At 42.3% G+C, this 16,477-nt stretch overlaps 1 protein-coding gene across 2 annotated transcripts in view; it reads left to right on the top strand.

Annotated features, from left to right (window-relative positions):
- lrp2a (low density lipoprotein receptor-related protein 2a) overlaps positions 1 to 16,477 on the top strand; it is a 268,484-nt gene that overhangs the window by 52,157 nt on the left and 199,850 nt on the right. For both annotated transcript variants that reach the window (XM_067987326.1, XM_067987327.1), the window contains exons 2-4: positions 4,687 to 4,794; positions 7,923 to 8,045; positions 14,676 to 14,792. In XM_067987326.1, the coding sequence (XP_067843427.1) occupies positions 4,687 to 4,794; positions 7,923 to 8,045; positions 14,676 to 14,792 (348 nt within the window). The remainder of the gene's footprint in view (positions 1 to 4,686; positions 4,795 to 7,922; positions 8,046 to 14,675; positions 14,793 to 16,477) is intronic.

Below are 16,477 nucleotides of genomic sequence, written 5' to 3' on the forward strand. Positions count from 1 at the left end.
GGCAAGGCCGACTTCAATGGGATGAGACAGAGACTGTCCACAGTAAACTGGGCAAATCTGTTAATGGGTAAAACGACTGATGATCAGTGGGAAATGTTTCAAGAAACATTTAACGTGATACAGAATCGGTTTATACCCCTGAGGGGCAAGAACTCTACTTGCCAAAAAAAACAGCCATGGACAACTAAAGACATAAGGAAAGGGCATACAAAAAGGCAAAAAATGGCATAGATCCTGGGGGAAAGATACAAAGATCAACCAAGGATAACAAAACAGATAGTAAGGGCTACAAAAAGAGAGTATGAAAAGAAACTCGCAAGGGATATCAAAACCAATACGAAGAACTTTTGTAGTTATATTAGGAAAAAGAGGGTGGTCAGGAGCAGTTTTGGCCCCTTAAAAACTGAAAGTGGGGATATTGTCATTGACAATGGGGAAACGGCGGACATGTTGAACAATTACTTTGCGTCAGTATTTACAGTAGAAAAAGAGGATAGCATGCTGGAAATCCCAAGAAAACTAATATTGAATCGGGGACAGGGACTCGATAAAATTAACATAAGTAAAGCAACAGTAATGAAGAAAATAATAACACTAAAGAGTGACAAATCCCCAGGACCAGATGGTTTCCATCCCAGGGTTTTAAAGGAAGTAGGTGAGCACATTGCGGATGCCCTAACTATAATCTTTCAAAGTTCTCTAGATTCAGGAACTGTCCCTCTAGATTGGAAAATTGCACATATCACTCCGCTTTTTAAGAAAGGAGAGAGAGGGAAACCGTGGAATTATAGAACAGTTAGCCTAACATCTGTTGTGGGGAAAATGCTGGAGTCTATAATTAAGGATAGGGTGACTGAACACCTCGAGAATTTTCAGTTAATCAGAGAGAGCCAGCATGGATTTGTGAAAGGTAGGTCGTGCCTGACAAACCTGATTGAATTTTTTGAAGAGGTGACTAAAGTAGTGGACAGGGGAATGTCAATGGATGTTAATTATATGGACTTCAAGAAGGCATTTGATAAGGTCCCACATAAGAGACTGTTAGCTAAGATAGAAGCCCATGGAATCGAGGGAAAAGTACGGACTTGGTTAGGAAGTTGGCTGAGCGAAAGGCGACAGAGAGTAGGGATAATGGGAAGGTACTCACATTGGCAGGATGTGACTAGTGGAGTCCCGCAGAGTTCTGTCTTGGGGCCTCAATTATTCACAATATTTATTAACGACTTAGATGAAGGCATAGAAAGTCTCATTTCTAAGTTTGCTGATGACACAAAGATTGGTGGCATTGTAAGCAGTGTAGATGAAAACATAAAATTACAAAGCGATATTGATAGATTAGGTGAATGGGCAAAACTGTGGCAAATGGAATTCAATGTAGACAAATGTGAGGTCATCCACTTTGGATCAAAAAAGGATAGAACAGGGTACTTTCTAAATGGTAAAAAGTTAAAAACAGTGGATGACCAAAGCGACTTAGGGGTTCAGGTACATAGTTCATTGAAGTGTCATGAACAAGTGCAGAAAATAATCAAGAAGGCAAATGGAATGTTGGCCTTTATTTCTAGAGGACTAGAGTACAAGGGGGCAGAAGTTATGCTGCAGCTATACAAAACCCTGGTTAGACCGCACCTGGAGTACTGTGAGCAGTTCTGGGCACCGCACCTTCGGAAGGACATATTGGCCTTGGAGGGAGCGCAACGAAGGTTTACTAGAATGATACCCGGACTTCAAGGGTTAAGTTACGAGGAGAGATTACACAAATTGGGGTTGTATTCTCTCGAGTTTCGAAGGTTAAGGGGTGATCTGATCGAAGTTTATAAGATATTAAGGGGAACAGATAGGGTTGATAGAGAGAAACTATTTCCACTGGTTGGGGATTTTAGGAGTAGGGGACACAGTGTAAAAATTAGAGCCAGACCTTTCAGGAGCGAGATTAGAAAACATTTCTACACACAAAGGGTTGTAGAAGTTTGGAACACTCTTCCGCAAACAGCAATTGATACTAGCTCAATTGCTAAATTTAAATCTGAGATAGATAGCTTTTTGGCAACCAGAGGTATTAAGGGATATGTGCCAAAGGCAGGTATATGGAGTTAGATCACAGATCAGCCATGATCTTATCAAATGACGGAGCAGGCACAAGGGACTGAATGGCCTACTCCTGTTTCTATATTCCTATGTTCCAAAGGAACTTAGAGTTGGGAAATCAGAGGGCAGAGCTGCAGGTTCATCAGGACATTATATACTTCTCTTCCATCTCATCCTATTGGAATTCACTTTACCTGGCAGTAAACTAGATCATAAAGCTTTCAGTCACTCCTCCTGAAAGTGACAAGTGAACCTAGTTTCTCCACAACACATTCCAACTCCTCTTTTCCTCCTCTTGGTGTGCCTCAAGAACTGTTAGGACCAGAGGCGGAACTAAAAACGGACCCATCTACATCCAGATTACGCACTATTATTCATTCTTTTGCCCTGAAGCTCTAGCCCAGAGACATACACTCGGAGGAATTAGAGAGTGAGACATAGAGAAATGCATAGGGTGATGCACAGAGTACAAGGGAGCAGAAAGAGCTCGGATTGGAAGATGAGGAGGAAGACGTTGCTGACGGGAAGGCCTGGAGATGTTGGTCCTCAGCTGAAAAGTCTAAGACCCATACCTTGAAGATCTTGCTTTAAAGGAAGGATGCTTGCAGAACATCAAGTTTATGACCCAGCATTTGACCGAGTGTAGCACCAAGGAGCCCTAGTAAAATTGAAGTCAATGGGAATCAGGGGGAAAACTCTCCAGTGGCTGGAGTCATACCTAGCACAAAGGAAGATGGTAGTGGTTGTTGGAGGCCAATCATCTCAGCCCCAGGATATTGCTGCAGGAGTTCCTCAAGGCAGTGTCCTAGGCCCAACCATCTTCAGCTGCTTCATCAATGACCTTCCCTCCATCGTTAGGTCAGAAATGGGGATGTTCGCTGATGATTGCACAGTGCTCAGATCCATTCGCAACCCCTCAGATAATGAAGCAGTCCGAGCCCACATGCAGCAAGACCTGGACAACATCCAGGCTTGGGCTCAGAAGTGGCAAGTAACATTCGTGCCAGACAAGTGCCAGGCAATGACCATCTCCAACAAGAGAGAGTCTAACCACCTCCTCTTGACATTCAACGGCATTACCATTGCTGAATCCCCCACCATCAACATCCTGGGGGTTATCATTGACCAGAAACTTAACTGGACCAGCCATATAAATACTGTGGCTACGAGAGCAGGTCAGAGGCTGGGTATTCTGCGGCGAGTGACTCACCTCCTGACTCCCCAAAGCCTTTCCACCATCTCCAAGGCACAAGTCAGGAGTGTGATGGAATACTCTCCACTTGCCTGGATGAGTGCAGCTCCAACAACACTCAAGAAGCTCGACACCATCCAGGACAAAACAGCCCACTTGATTGGCATCCCATCCACCACCCTAAACATTCACTCCCTTCACCGGCGCACAGTGGCTGCAGTGTGTACCATTCACAGGATGCACTGCAGCAACTCTCCAAGGTTTCTTCGACAGCAGCTCCCAAACCCGCGACCTCTACCACCTAGAAGGACAAGAGCAGCAGGCACATGGGAACAACACCACCTGCACGTTCCCCTCGAAGTCACACACCATCCCGACTTGGAAATATATCGCCATTCCTTCATCGTCGCTGGGTCAAAATCCTGGAACTCCCTTCCTAACAGCACTGTGGGAGAACCTTCACCACACGGATTGCAGTGGTTCAAGAAGGCAGCTCACCACCACCTTCTCAAGGGCAATTAGGGATGGGCAATAAAAGCTGGCATCGCCAGCGACGCCCACATCCCATGAACAAATAAAAAAAATGTGCAGGCAATGTTGAAAGTCTCTGAGATTGTAGCAACAGACAGCAAGGGAATTAGAGAAGTCCACTACCTGCATCTGCGGTGCAGTGATATATGGCTTCGCAGCACTGTAGTCCACACTGCAGTGTGTGGCAGCTCCAAACCAATTAGCTGAGGTACCTATAACAGAGGCCCTAAGGACAGTCTTAGTTTTTGCCATGGATGCTCAGGCAGCTGCCATATAGGCTCTGGGTGCCAGAGTGGAGATGGTTGTCTCTTCTGGCTTCAACAGGATTGTTGAATAGTGAAAGATAACCATTTCTTAGAGCTTCACTAGGTAAATTTCCCTGCTGATCAGTAGCCATGTAGAGCCAGTGCCCAGTACTAGTAGCATTGTAGGAATTTGCTCAAGATGCGGGTGTCTTGCAGGATGGCAATACCTACAAGCCCTCATACAGGAGCACAAGTGTCCAGCCAGCAATAGATTCATCTCAGCTCTTCGATGCAGTGAAACAAGGGTCACCTGAGTCCCAAGATGCTCATCTCCACCCACTTTATCGAACTCCTGCCAGTCAGGGTTAAGACTTCTCATCTTACGCACTGACACCAAAATCAAAGGCATAAATTCATGTTATGCTACTCCCTGGTGCAATATACTGGCGCTCCAATGTATGGTGATACAACACCCCCATATCTCCATTAAACAATAAAAAATAATATCCATTAGTATAACACCATGTTCAATATATACTGCAGGTATTTATTTTAAAGGTGGGTTCCACCTCAGTCAGTTGTAAAAAAATGGCAAGTCTAATTAACTAATCTCTCGTCCTTGGATTACAGACTGTAGAACAGACCAGTTTCATTGTCAGAATGGCCAATGTGTTCCTGCTGACTGGAGATGTGATGGTGTTGTCGACTGCAGTGATGACTCTGATGAATTGGGCTGCCGTAAGTAAACTGGGATCTGACAAAATCCAGGGACTATTCTGCAAAATTGCTAATATTTATTGATTGTTAAAATACTAATCACACATTCATTATGGCAATGATGTCCAGTTCATATTCACTAAATAACTTAAAGCTTAAGAAAGAGGGAACTACTGTTCAAAATTACCTGTAGAAAATGTTATTTATATTCAGTATTTTGTGCTCATCGATCTATTTTAATAACTTTGAATATATGCCAATGATGGAAATGCTTTTTATATAATTCTATATAAATGCAAGTCCATTTCTTTTCTTTAAGGTGTTGAAATACTTTTAAATTGTGCAGTTATTTCTGGAAATTCGTTTGTTGCTAGAATTTTTTCTGACACAACGATACATAATGAAGCTGTCACAAGTATTTGGTCCTAGCTTGGAAGTTGTGGATATTGCAGCTGAAAATCTGCAGCCCTTTCAGTGCACTCCCACTGCAGCTCTGACAGGGTTCTGGTGGAAGAGCCACAAATTTGGCTAGGACCCAGCATATGTGGGTTCTTGCCTTCCCTGGCTGTTTCTGCAGGACCTTGTTAAGGGAAGGGTCTCCATCTTCCCGAAGCAAAGTCAGTAGTGTATGATGGGATGTGGTTGGGGTAGGGACTCCCAGGCCAAAAGTTCCTATGTTCCCACCCTGATGGGACGTAGGTGGGCTCGTACACCAAGAAAGTAGTTGTAATTGTCTGACGATAGGCAAATGTCGGCCTAGGTCTGGATCACGTCCTGGAACTCCAAAAGTAAATAAGACTTTTGTAGGATATTTTGGCTCTCTTACAAAGGAATCTATGGGGTACTTCGGTCTTCTTTCTACGGGGAGGTGGGCCTGGCACATCCCCCTGGAATTAGTGTCAGGGATTCTCAACCTCTTGGCCATAGTCAGTACTTGAGTACCTGCATGAATTATGTGAATGAGGTGACCTCCCCCGGACCTCGCAAACTTTGGTGGGGTCAACACCGGAGGTTACTGGTGCAGATCACAACATTTATGCTGGGATCAAAGGCCCATGGGTTTTCAGGGCCCAAGCAGATGAGGGACTTGTGTTTTCTTGGAACATTGGCCCGCAGACGTTCCACCAGATTGGAGATGTGGGAACTCCCAGTCTCTCTGATTCTCTGTTCCGACCACTTACGCTGCAAGCCTTGTTTGGGGTGGGTGGAGGTTCTGCCTCTAACAAGGTCCATGCAAATTGCCAGGGAAGGCTGGAGATTTTTGGCCTCCAGTCATTTAATCAGGAATCTGCCTATTTTCCTTTTTGAATGGTTATTGTTTCATAAGAACATAAGAAATAGGATCAGAAGTAAGCCATCTGGCCCTTCAAGCCTGCTCTGCCATTCAACAAGATCATGGCTGATCTTCTACCTCAACACCATTTTCCTGCACCATCCCCATATCCCTTGATGCCTTTAATATCTTGAAATCTATCGATCTCTGTTTTGAATGTACTCAATGACTGAGCCTCCACAGCCCTCTGGGGTAGAGAATTCCAAAGATTCACCATCCTCTGAGTGAAGAAATTTCTCCTCATCTCAGTCCTAAATGGCCTACCCTTTATTCTGAGACGGTGACCCCTGGTTCAAGATTCCCCAGCCAAGGGAAACATCCTCCTTGCATCTACCCTGTCGAGCCCTGTAAGAATTCTGTATGTTTCAATGAGATCACCTCTCATTCTTCTAAACTCTAGAGAATACAGGCCTAGTCTACTCAATCTCTCCTCATACGACAATCCCGCCATCCCAGGAATCAGTCTGGTGAACCTTCGTTGCACTCCCTCTATGGCAAGTGTATCCTTTCTTAGGTAAGGAGACCAAAATTGTACACAATATTCCAGGTGCAGTCTTACCAAGGTCCTATAAAATTGCAGTAAGACATCTTTTATCCTGTACTCATATCCTCTTGTAATAAAGGCCAATATACCATTTGCCTTCCTAATTGCTTGCTGCACCTGCTTGTTAGCTTTCAGTGACTCGTGTACAAGGACACCCAGGTCCCTTTGAACATCAACATTTCCCAATCTCTCACCATTTAAAAAATACTCTGCATTTCTGTTTTTCCTACCAGAGTGGATAACTTCACATATTTCCATATTATATTCCACCTGCCATGTTCTTGCCCACTCACTTAGCCTGTCTATATCCCCTTGAAACCTCTTTGCATCCTCCTCACAATTCATATTTCCACCTAGTTTTGTGTCATCAGCAAACAGCTTCACTACCAACTGTCTCTCCTGTTCTCCTTTGTTGGGATAAAGTAGAATGAGCAACAATCTGCCTTCGGTACCTTGCCCAAGTTGACATTATTCACGTGCAAGTCTTTATGGCGCCTGTTGTCAAGTTTCTTGATTGTAGGAAGGACCACAGCCACACCCAATCCCCATCCTCATTTGATGTGCGTACAATGGACAAAGGTTGTTGGATTGTGATCAGGAGGGGGACCTTGTCTGATTTTTTTTTTCTTCTCCAGGAACATTGAGGCCAATTGCAGTGCCCCTAATAGCATCTGTCTGAGATCAGCTAACTTAGCATAGATTGCATGCTGATCTGTATGGCTCAATTATTCACTGGATAAACTTGCTGAGCCGCATTTTGAGTGTTCCAAATCGCTATTCGGTGTACTGGACGGCAGTATGGAATGTAAATTGGTGTAAGAAGTTGCACCTTAAATTATGTTTAGCTGATTACTATCTGTAACCTTGTTCTCAAAACATGCCCCTCTATTGCTGCTTTTATATTGGTATTGTTTTAATTTGGATGTTGAGGAAATGGTTAGTATAAGAATACTGACACTGATGACATTTTTCAGGTTATAAAACAAGTCATTACTCTTCAGGTTATAGAACTGACCAAATGTATGCCTCGAGAGCCAGGGCTTTCTAGCAATTACTTACTCCATAAATCTTCGAGGCAGTTGTTCACTACGATATCCCTCAACTTCAGTCGTGGGCTAGATTTCCTGCCCATTCATAGTCCTTGGGCAGAGAATCTAGTCCAGTACATTAGAGATTTTGAAATATTAAACTCTTGGTGCTGTATTTTGTATTATTAAATTAGAAATTCCCTTTTATCTTCACTTCACCGATTCTATATTTATTTGATTTCAGCTCCACCTACCTGTACAGCAGACCAGTTCCAGTGTGAGGGAGATGGTGAATGTATTTCTCAAAGTTGGGTCTGTGATGACGAGGAAGACTGTGATGATGGATCTGATGAGCGTCAGCAATGTTGTAAGTCTGGGTTTTATTTTGACATGTTTTATGTGCAGGAAATGTAGGAGTAAATTTGAAATTCACATATTTAGAAGGATCTGCTTTGACCCACTTTGACCCAAGCGGCACTTACTCACCAATAACCTGCTCACCGATGCTCAGTTTGGGTTCTGCCAGAACCACTCGGCTCCAGACCTCCTTACAGCCTTGGTCCAACCATGGACAAAAGAGTTGAATTCCAGAGGTGAGGCGAGAGTGACTGCCCTTGGTCAAATGCTGCCTTGATGTCGAGTGTGGCACCAAGGAGTCCTAGTAAAATTGAAGTCAATGGGAACCAGGGGGAAAACTCTCCAGTGGCTGGAGTCACACCTAGCACAATGGAAAATGGTAGTGGTTGTTGGAGGCCAGTCATCTCAGCCCCAGGACATTGTTGCAAGAGTTCCTCAAGACAGTGTCCTAGGCCCAACCATCTTCAGCTGCTTCATCAATGACCTTCCCTCCATCGTTAGGTCAGAAATGGGGATGTTCGCTGATGATTACACAGTGTTCAGTTCCATTCGCAACCCCTCAGATAATGAAGCAGTCCGTGCCTGCATGCAGCAAAACCTGGAAAAAACCCAAGCTTGGGCTGATAAATGGCAAGTAACATTCGCGCCAGACAAGTGCCAGGCAATGACCATCTCCAACAAGAGAGAGTCTAACCACCTCCCCTTGACATTCAACGGCATTACCATCGCCGAATCCCCTACCATCAACATCCTGGGGGTCACCATTGACCAGAAATTTAACTGGACCAGCCACGTAAATACTGTGGCTGCAAGAGCAGGTCAGAGGCTGGGTATTCTGCAGCGAGTGACTCACCTCCTGACTCCCCAAAACCTTTCCACCATCTCCAAGGCACAAGTCAGGAGTGTGATGGAATACCCTCCACTTGCTTGGATGAGTGCAACTCTAGCAACACTCAAGAAGTTCGACACCATCCAGGACAAAGCAGCCCGCTTGATTGGTACCCAATCCACCACCCTAAACATTCACTCCCTTCACCACCGGCGCACCGTGGCTTCAGTGTGCACCATCCACAGGATGCACTGCAGCAACTCACCAAGGCTTCTTCGACAGCAACTCCCAAACCCGTGACCTCTACCACCTAGAAGGACAAGGATAGCAGGCACATGGGAACAACACCACTGGCACTTTCCTCTCCAAGTCACATACCATCCCGATTTGGAAATATATCGCCGTTCCTTCATCATCGCTGGGTCAAAATCCTGGTACTCCCTTCCTAACAGCACTGTGGGAGAACCTTCACCACATGGACTGCAACGGTTCAAGAAGGCAGCTCACCACCACCTTCTCAAGGGCAATTAAGGATGGGCGATAAATGCCGGCCTTGCCAGTGATGCCCACATCCCATGAACGAATAAAAAAAAAAGTTGTCTGACTGAAACTGTCTTTCAGATCTGTACAGATTTGAATGGCGTATTGAATACTTTATAACTGTTCTGGGATGCCACAAAGGCCATGAGCAGCCTTGTGATCCTTGCAATTTGGAGGATAGAGGATCTCCTGCAATGAGGAACTGACTAGCACGACTTAACTGCTTTAGAGAACTCCCACCCCTTACCACAGACATGTGGATATGACACTTATGGTAGTAGAGTGATAGACTAGAAAAGTAGCAGGCAGTCTGGACCCTACAGAAACACCACAGTATAAGAATAAGAAGATAGGAATATACTCCCACCCATCAAGAACAGCAATCCTATAAATCAAGCCCCCAGATGAGATTGATTGGCACTTGCTCAGCTACCTTCCCCTATCCATACAATTATAACTGCCAATAAAAACTCGGATCTAGAATCATAGTATCATAGACACAAAACTAGGTGGGATCGTGAGTTGTGAGGAGGATGCAAAGAGGCTTCAAGGTGATTCAGACAAGTTGGGTGAGTGGGTAATTACGTGGCAGATGCAGTATAACGTGGATAAATGTGAAGTTATCCACTTTGGAAGGAAAAACAGAAAGGCAGAGTATTATTTAAATGGTGATAGATTGGGAAATGTGGATGTACAAAGGGACCTGGGTGTCCTTGTACATCAGTCACTGAAAGCAAACATGCAGATGCAGCAAGCAGTTAGGAAGGCAAATGGTATGTTGGCCTTCATTTCAAGAGGATTTGAATACAGGAGCAAGGATGCTTCTTGCTGCAGTTATACAGGGCCTTGGTGAGACCACACCTGGTGTATTGTGTGCAGTTTTGGTCTCCTTACTTAAGAAAGGATATACCTGCCACAGAGGGAGTGCAGCGAAGGTTTACCAGACTGATTCCTGGGAAGGCAGGACAGTTGTATGAGGAGAGATTGGGTCGACTCGGCCTGTATTCACTCAAGTTTAGAAGAATGACAGGGGATCTCATTGAAACATAAAATTCTGACGGGGCTAAATAGACTGGATGCAGGGAGGATGTTTCCCCTGGCTGGGGGGTCTAGAACGAGGGGTCACAGTTTCAGGATACGGGGTAGGACATTTAGGACTGAGATAAGGAGAAATTTCTTCACTCAGAGGGTGGTGAACCTGTGGAATTCTCTACCACAGAAGACTGTGGAGGCCAAGTCACTGAATATATTTAAGAAGGAGCTAGATAGATTTCTAGACTCAAAAGGCATCAAGTGGTATGGGAAGAGAGCGGGAATATGGTATCGAGATAGAGGACCAGCCATGATCATATTGAATAGCGGAGCAGGCTCAAAGGGCCGAATGGCTTACTCCTGCTCCTATTTTCTATGTTTCTATACAGCACAGAAGGAGGCATTTGGCCCATTATGCTTGTGCCGAATGCCTTAAACATGTATCATTATTATATCATTATGTACATTCATGCTAACAGGCACTAATCAATATATCCTGCTGCAAATGCAATGTAAGTAAATTGTACATTTGCATCAGCGTGAGAACTATTACAAGGTGCTTGCTGCCTAATGCCATTAAACTTAATTTGTTTTTATCACAATGTAACAGTTCCGAACACAGCTGCAGACTTGCACAGTTACCATCTCACATTTTGGAGATGATGTTATACAAATTCATTGTAGTTTTGGACCACAGGAAAATTAAACATTATTAAAAAAAAGTTTAATTTGTAATACATAAAATACCAGGCTGTAATCTAGTTTTATGCATCTGGTATTCTGAATTAAGTTGACTTGAAAATGAGAGATTAAGGACTTTATACAGCTTTTAGGAAATTTCAGTTCCTCACACCACAATTTTGATAGTGGTTATTCATGATTTTATTCTGAATTAGGTAGCACATTACATTGAAAGTATCTTAGAGCAAATTATAATAAATTTCAATTGGAATGTTTCCTACTTATTGCTAATTATATTCGATGTTAAAGTCATTGTAAGATGGTTCACTACACCTGATTTTAGCATGAATATACATGCTACAAACATGGTGCAACTTAGGCTTATGGTAAAATTAGTTTTTTGTTTTGTTTGGAGAACAAAATTAAAGTGAGATCCTTGAATTTATAAACTCAGCTTCTACTTTTCAGGGCTGATGGACTATTGAAACAATTGTTCATAATGGATTATCTATGTTTATCATGATAGCTCCAGAATGCACTCTGATCTGCTGTCTGTTAAACACATGCCAAATATTTCCAAATAGTTCCACATTGCCTTCTTTCTTCAATGTTTGGCATTACAGACCATGATGCAGAAGTTCGGGAAATGTGTCCAACACTGGGAATATTTTCTGCAAGAAATAGAGAATATTAAGCAACAGGTTGCAATTACAGCAAGAATTTGAACACATAGACAGACCATTTTAAAATATTTTAACTGTAGCTTTTCTGTTTCATTGCATTTACAGTTATCAATTAATGTCTCAAGAAAGTGATTATTTTAACAATCTGCTTTGAAATGTTCAAAGTATCCATTTATTGCTGTAGTTTGAATTTCTGATGCTTGCAAAAGAGAATCCATTGATATTGTAGGAAAGCATTGCAAATATTATTGGTGCAGCAAATATAGTGATCCTAATACAGCAGAAACTTACCTCAGCAGTAATGCAGTATGACAGTAGCATTTTCAGGAATGGAACCTACCTAAAGGGTTCCCTTTTGAGATGAGTGTTCCTATTATCTGTAACATAGAATTGATCTAGGAATGCAATCTTTCCAGTGACCCGCTAGCCATTTCTTTGTAAGTTAATAAGATTCCCTCTGGACAGAACAAATGCCGACAAATGGGTTATTGCAATCAAACTTTAAAGCAGTCGTGGACCAAAAGTGATAGTGATTGCAGGCTTATTCCTGAACATCTTGTTTGGCTCATGCAGACCATTTCAGGTTTCAACAAGCTTGCTCTTTTTTTTAATTACACACAAAAATACAGTTAAGCATAGGGAGAACAAATATTCTTTGTTTTGGTAAATTTTATGGTCACCAAGGTGAAAGATGTCAGCACTGGCAATGGGAAACTTTTTTTATTTTTTTGCACCCAGTGTCACCATGAAGCACTCCCAAGTTTGGCGAAGTATGAACTGGAAGCAAAGTAAAGCTGCTTCTACTCCAGCTAATAACAAGCCTTTGCATTAACTTCGGAAGAATACCTTTTCTCTAGTCCACCATTGTTAATGTTTTCATTTCCTACACCAACTGTCCTTGGAGTAAATTTGTGCAGAATTATGTACAGTTTTATTCTGAAAATTCATGCCCACTAGATACTGGGTTAAAACTGCCAAACTTATTTCATGCAGAACCCTTGCAGTCCACTGGGAGAAGAAAATTTCTTCCTATCAGCTTGGATTAGAATCAAATCCAGGTCACAGAGGTGAAAGGAAATTATTATTAGACTATTACTAGCTTTATAAGACATTTTGTTAAAGTTTAATTAGAAGTGTGACTTTCTTAAAAAAAAATCACATCAACACCAGCAAGAGTCACTTTCTGAATAATGTATTCATAATTTATTTTAATCGGTTAAAGATTATTTATTAAAGGTGTAAAAAAGATAGTGAGCTGCTTGTATTAAATTAAAATAAGTTTTCATTGTCTTGACATTTGTGATTCAGCTAAGTTTAGTAGACAAAAATTGATCCAGACACAATAGTGTTGATGCTCGAACAAGTGCAAAGGGATTCTAACTGTCTCGTTACAATTTGTGCCAATAGTAATGACTGTAATATTCTTGTCACTGACCTACTTCGATATCATAAATCTAGTTCTGTAGCTTTGGGGAGGAGACAAATTATCCATGTTGTGGTTTAACACTTTGAATAGGAACATGAAAATTCCAACAAATACATTGAGATCATCAACCTCACTTATCTGCCTTCTTACCATATCACTCAATCTAATTTCCTCTTAAATCTTTTTCTACCATCCACTTTGAGAACTTATTCCAATTTATTGCGCTTTGGTTGAAAAAGTTCAATTTAATTTTCTATCATACATCTGAGTTCCTAATTTTTAAGTGTGTCCCTGGTATTTAAAACCTTAACCATAGTGAACAAATTATTTGAATCACATTTATCAATTCTTCTCATAATCTTGAAAATTTCAATTAGGTCACCTCAAAGCTTCATCTTCTCCAAAAGAAAAAAGTACAGCCTCCTAAACCTTTTTTCCTAACTTAAATTCCTGATACGTGGAATCATCTTTTTGCTCCTTTCTATATCTGTCAATTGCAATAATACCCTTCCCATAACTGGGTGTCCAGGACTACACCTTATACACCAGGTGGGATCTGACCTGTGCCATACTTAGAATCAATACAAATTCTTTTTATTTGAGTGTTGCTCCGCCTATTTTCTGTCTTGTTGCTGCAAAAGATGATCGGGTTGATTTTCCCTCCATGTGGTTTTTGGGCGATTGGCCGCCCGATAGTGCCAGTGAGAGGCGCAGTCCATTTTGAAGGCCGGGCCTTATTAACATAGAAACGCCCAGTTGAGTCCTAAAATGGTATCAGGATCCTATTGACATCATAGAATCACGATTTAAATAGCTATATTAGCTGTGCGCTTGCTTCGGGGGACACGCAGGCTGCCTATTCTGTGGACCCCTGAAAAATGGTGACGGTCACAGCGACAATGAGAATATTGAGGTAAGTCATTTCCCACCATCTTTGGGGCACAAGCACCCTGTTTCTGTCTAGTGGGTAGTCTCAGAATCTCTCCCCAGGACAGTAAGTTCAGTTGTTCCTGTGCAAAGCCTAATTCTACCTAAAAGCAAAATAAAAATCATAATTATTTATGCTCCTTTCTAAAATAAGGCAGAAATTAAGCTCTGTCAGAAAATATTTTACTCTTTTTTTTAAAGAAGGATACAATCTGTATCCAGTGCATCACTGCACACATGCTAGAAGGTAGAGTGTCTGATTCAAATACATTTCCATGTATCGGTAAGAAATTATTTTAATTGTTTTGTGTTATGGTGCAAGCTGCTATAAAATACTCTATAAAACTGACATGAGCAGTAGTAAGGGAAAATTATGCCTGTTGTTTACATTCCATATTGTACAGGTTTAATTTATCAATAGATTCCAACAAGCAGCCAATGATGAATGATGTATAAGCTCTTTAAGGATGTAAAGTTAATTTCTTGTTTTTAACATACATTCTTTTCTTTTTCCCTCTGCAGCTGCACAGACATGCTCTAGTCAGCAGTATACTTGCACCAATGGAGAATGTATCCCAAAAGAGTACAGGTGCGACCATGTCGATGACTGCACTGACACAATTGATGAAAGAGGCTGTCGTAAGTCCTTGAATCCTTATACTGCATTTCCTTCAGCCTGTGTTCCTGTGGCATTTTAGGCAGCTTGTAGGATTAAGGGGCTCACTGATGAAAGCAATTGGCCACAATATGCTTCTTGTTATCTGAAATTTGCAGCAGATTCTTCAGTGGATTAAAGCAGATATTTAAATGCAGTTAAGTGATTGCAGTGACTTGCTTGGTCCTGTTAGTGCTACTGATGGCTGTCATTAATTTGGTCAGTTGACTTGAGAATGCTAATGGAAGGAAACCAGCTGCGGTTCTGTATTTTGAATTTATATATATTGTTGATGGCACTATTTGGTGTGATTTGACTGGGTGAATATTCCACCCAGTCAAATGCCAGTGTAAAATGCTAAATTAGGTCAACTGAGCCGATTAGAAGGAGTATGATGGGCCTTTGTGATTGGAGCTTCTATTTCAATTTCATGCATACCTGAATTTTAAGGTTTCCAACGCCAAAACAAACAAAAGTGATCATGTATAATGAACTGTAGCAGCCTGGGGTGGGAACATATTCCTTTTATGTAGTTATTCCCATTAAGCACAATGGTAAAATGTACTGTACCTTACCAAACATTCCTCTAATACAATTAAGGTTTGATTGTCATGTCATTGTAAAGGTTAGTTACATGGGTATGAAATCATTTAGCTTAAATTCTTGTGCTGACTTAGTAACAATGAGCTTATAGCATTGATTTTACACTGGTCACCTGGCCAAGTTCCTGTATTGTAGCTGTTAATGATTACATACTGCAAAAAAAATTAATGTGGCTATGGTGCTGAAATACATTGCGTGGAGATGCCGGTGATGGACTGGGGTTGACAAATGTAAGGAATCTTACAACACCAGGTTATAGTCCAACTGTTTTATTTGAAAGTCACAGGCTTTCTCCTTCGTCCGATGAAGTGTGGGATTCCTTGAAAGTTACTGCATTTATAGTCAGAGAACAATACCTGGTGATTACAGATAATCTTTCCAACTGCCCGTTGTCAAGGCAATCAAAGTGTTCAGACAGAGAGATGTTACCTACAGGACCACCGAAAATACAAACGGCCAGAACAAAAGACAGAGAGAGAGAGAGAAACATCCGAAAGGAAGAGAAAGACAGAGAATGACCCGTTGTATTAAAAACAGATAACTTTTTTTCGCTGGTGGGGTCACGTGACATGAACCCAAGATCCCGGTTGAGGCCGTCCTCATGGGTGCGGAACTTGGCTATCAATTTCTGCTCGATGATTTTGCGTTGTCGTGTGTCTCGAAGGCCGCCTTGGAGAACGCTTACCCGAAGATCGGTGGCTGAATGTCCTTGACTGCTGAAGTGTTCCCCGACTGGGAGGGAACCCTCCTGTCTGGCGATTGTTGCGCAGTGTCCGTTCATCCGTTGTCGCAGTGTCTGCATGGTCTCGCCAATGTACCATGCTCCGGGGCATCCTTTCCTGCAACGTATGAGGTAGACAACGTTGGCCGAGTCACAGGAGTATGAACCATGTACCTGGTGGGTGGTGTCCTCTCGTGTGATGGTGGTATCTGTGTCGATGATCTGGCATGTCTTGCAGAGGTTGCCGTGGCAGGGTTGTGTGGTGTCGTGGACGCTGTTCTCCTGAAAGCTGGGTAATTTGCTGCGAACGATGGTCCGTTTGAGGTTGGGTGGCTGTTTGAAGGC

The sequence above is a fragment of the Heptranchias perlo genome, chromosome 7 (assembly GCF_035084215.1).
Source record: "Heptranchias perlo isolate sHepPer1 chromosome 7, sHepPer1.hap1, whole genome shotgun sequence".
NCBI classification, from domain to species: Eukaryota; Metazoa; Chordata; class Chondrichthyes; order Hexanchiformes; family Hexanchidae; genus Heptranchias; species Heptranchias perlo.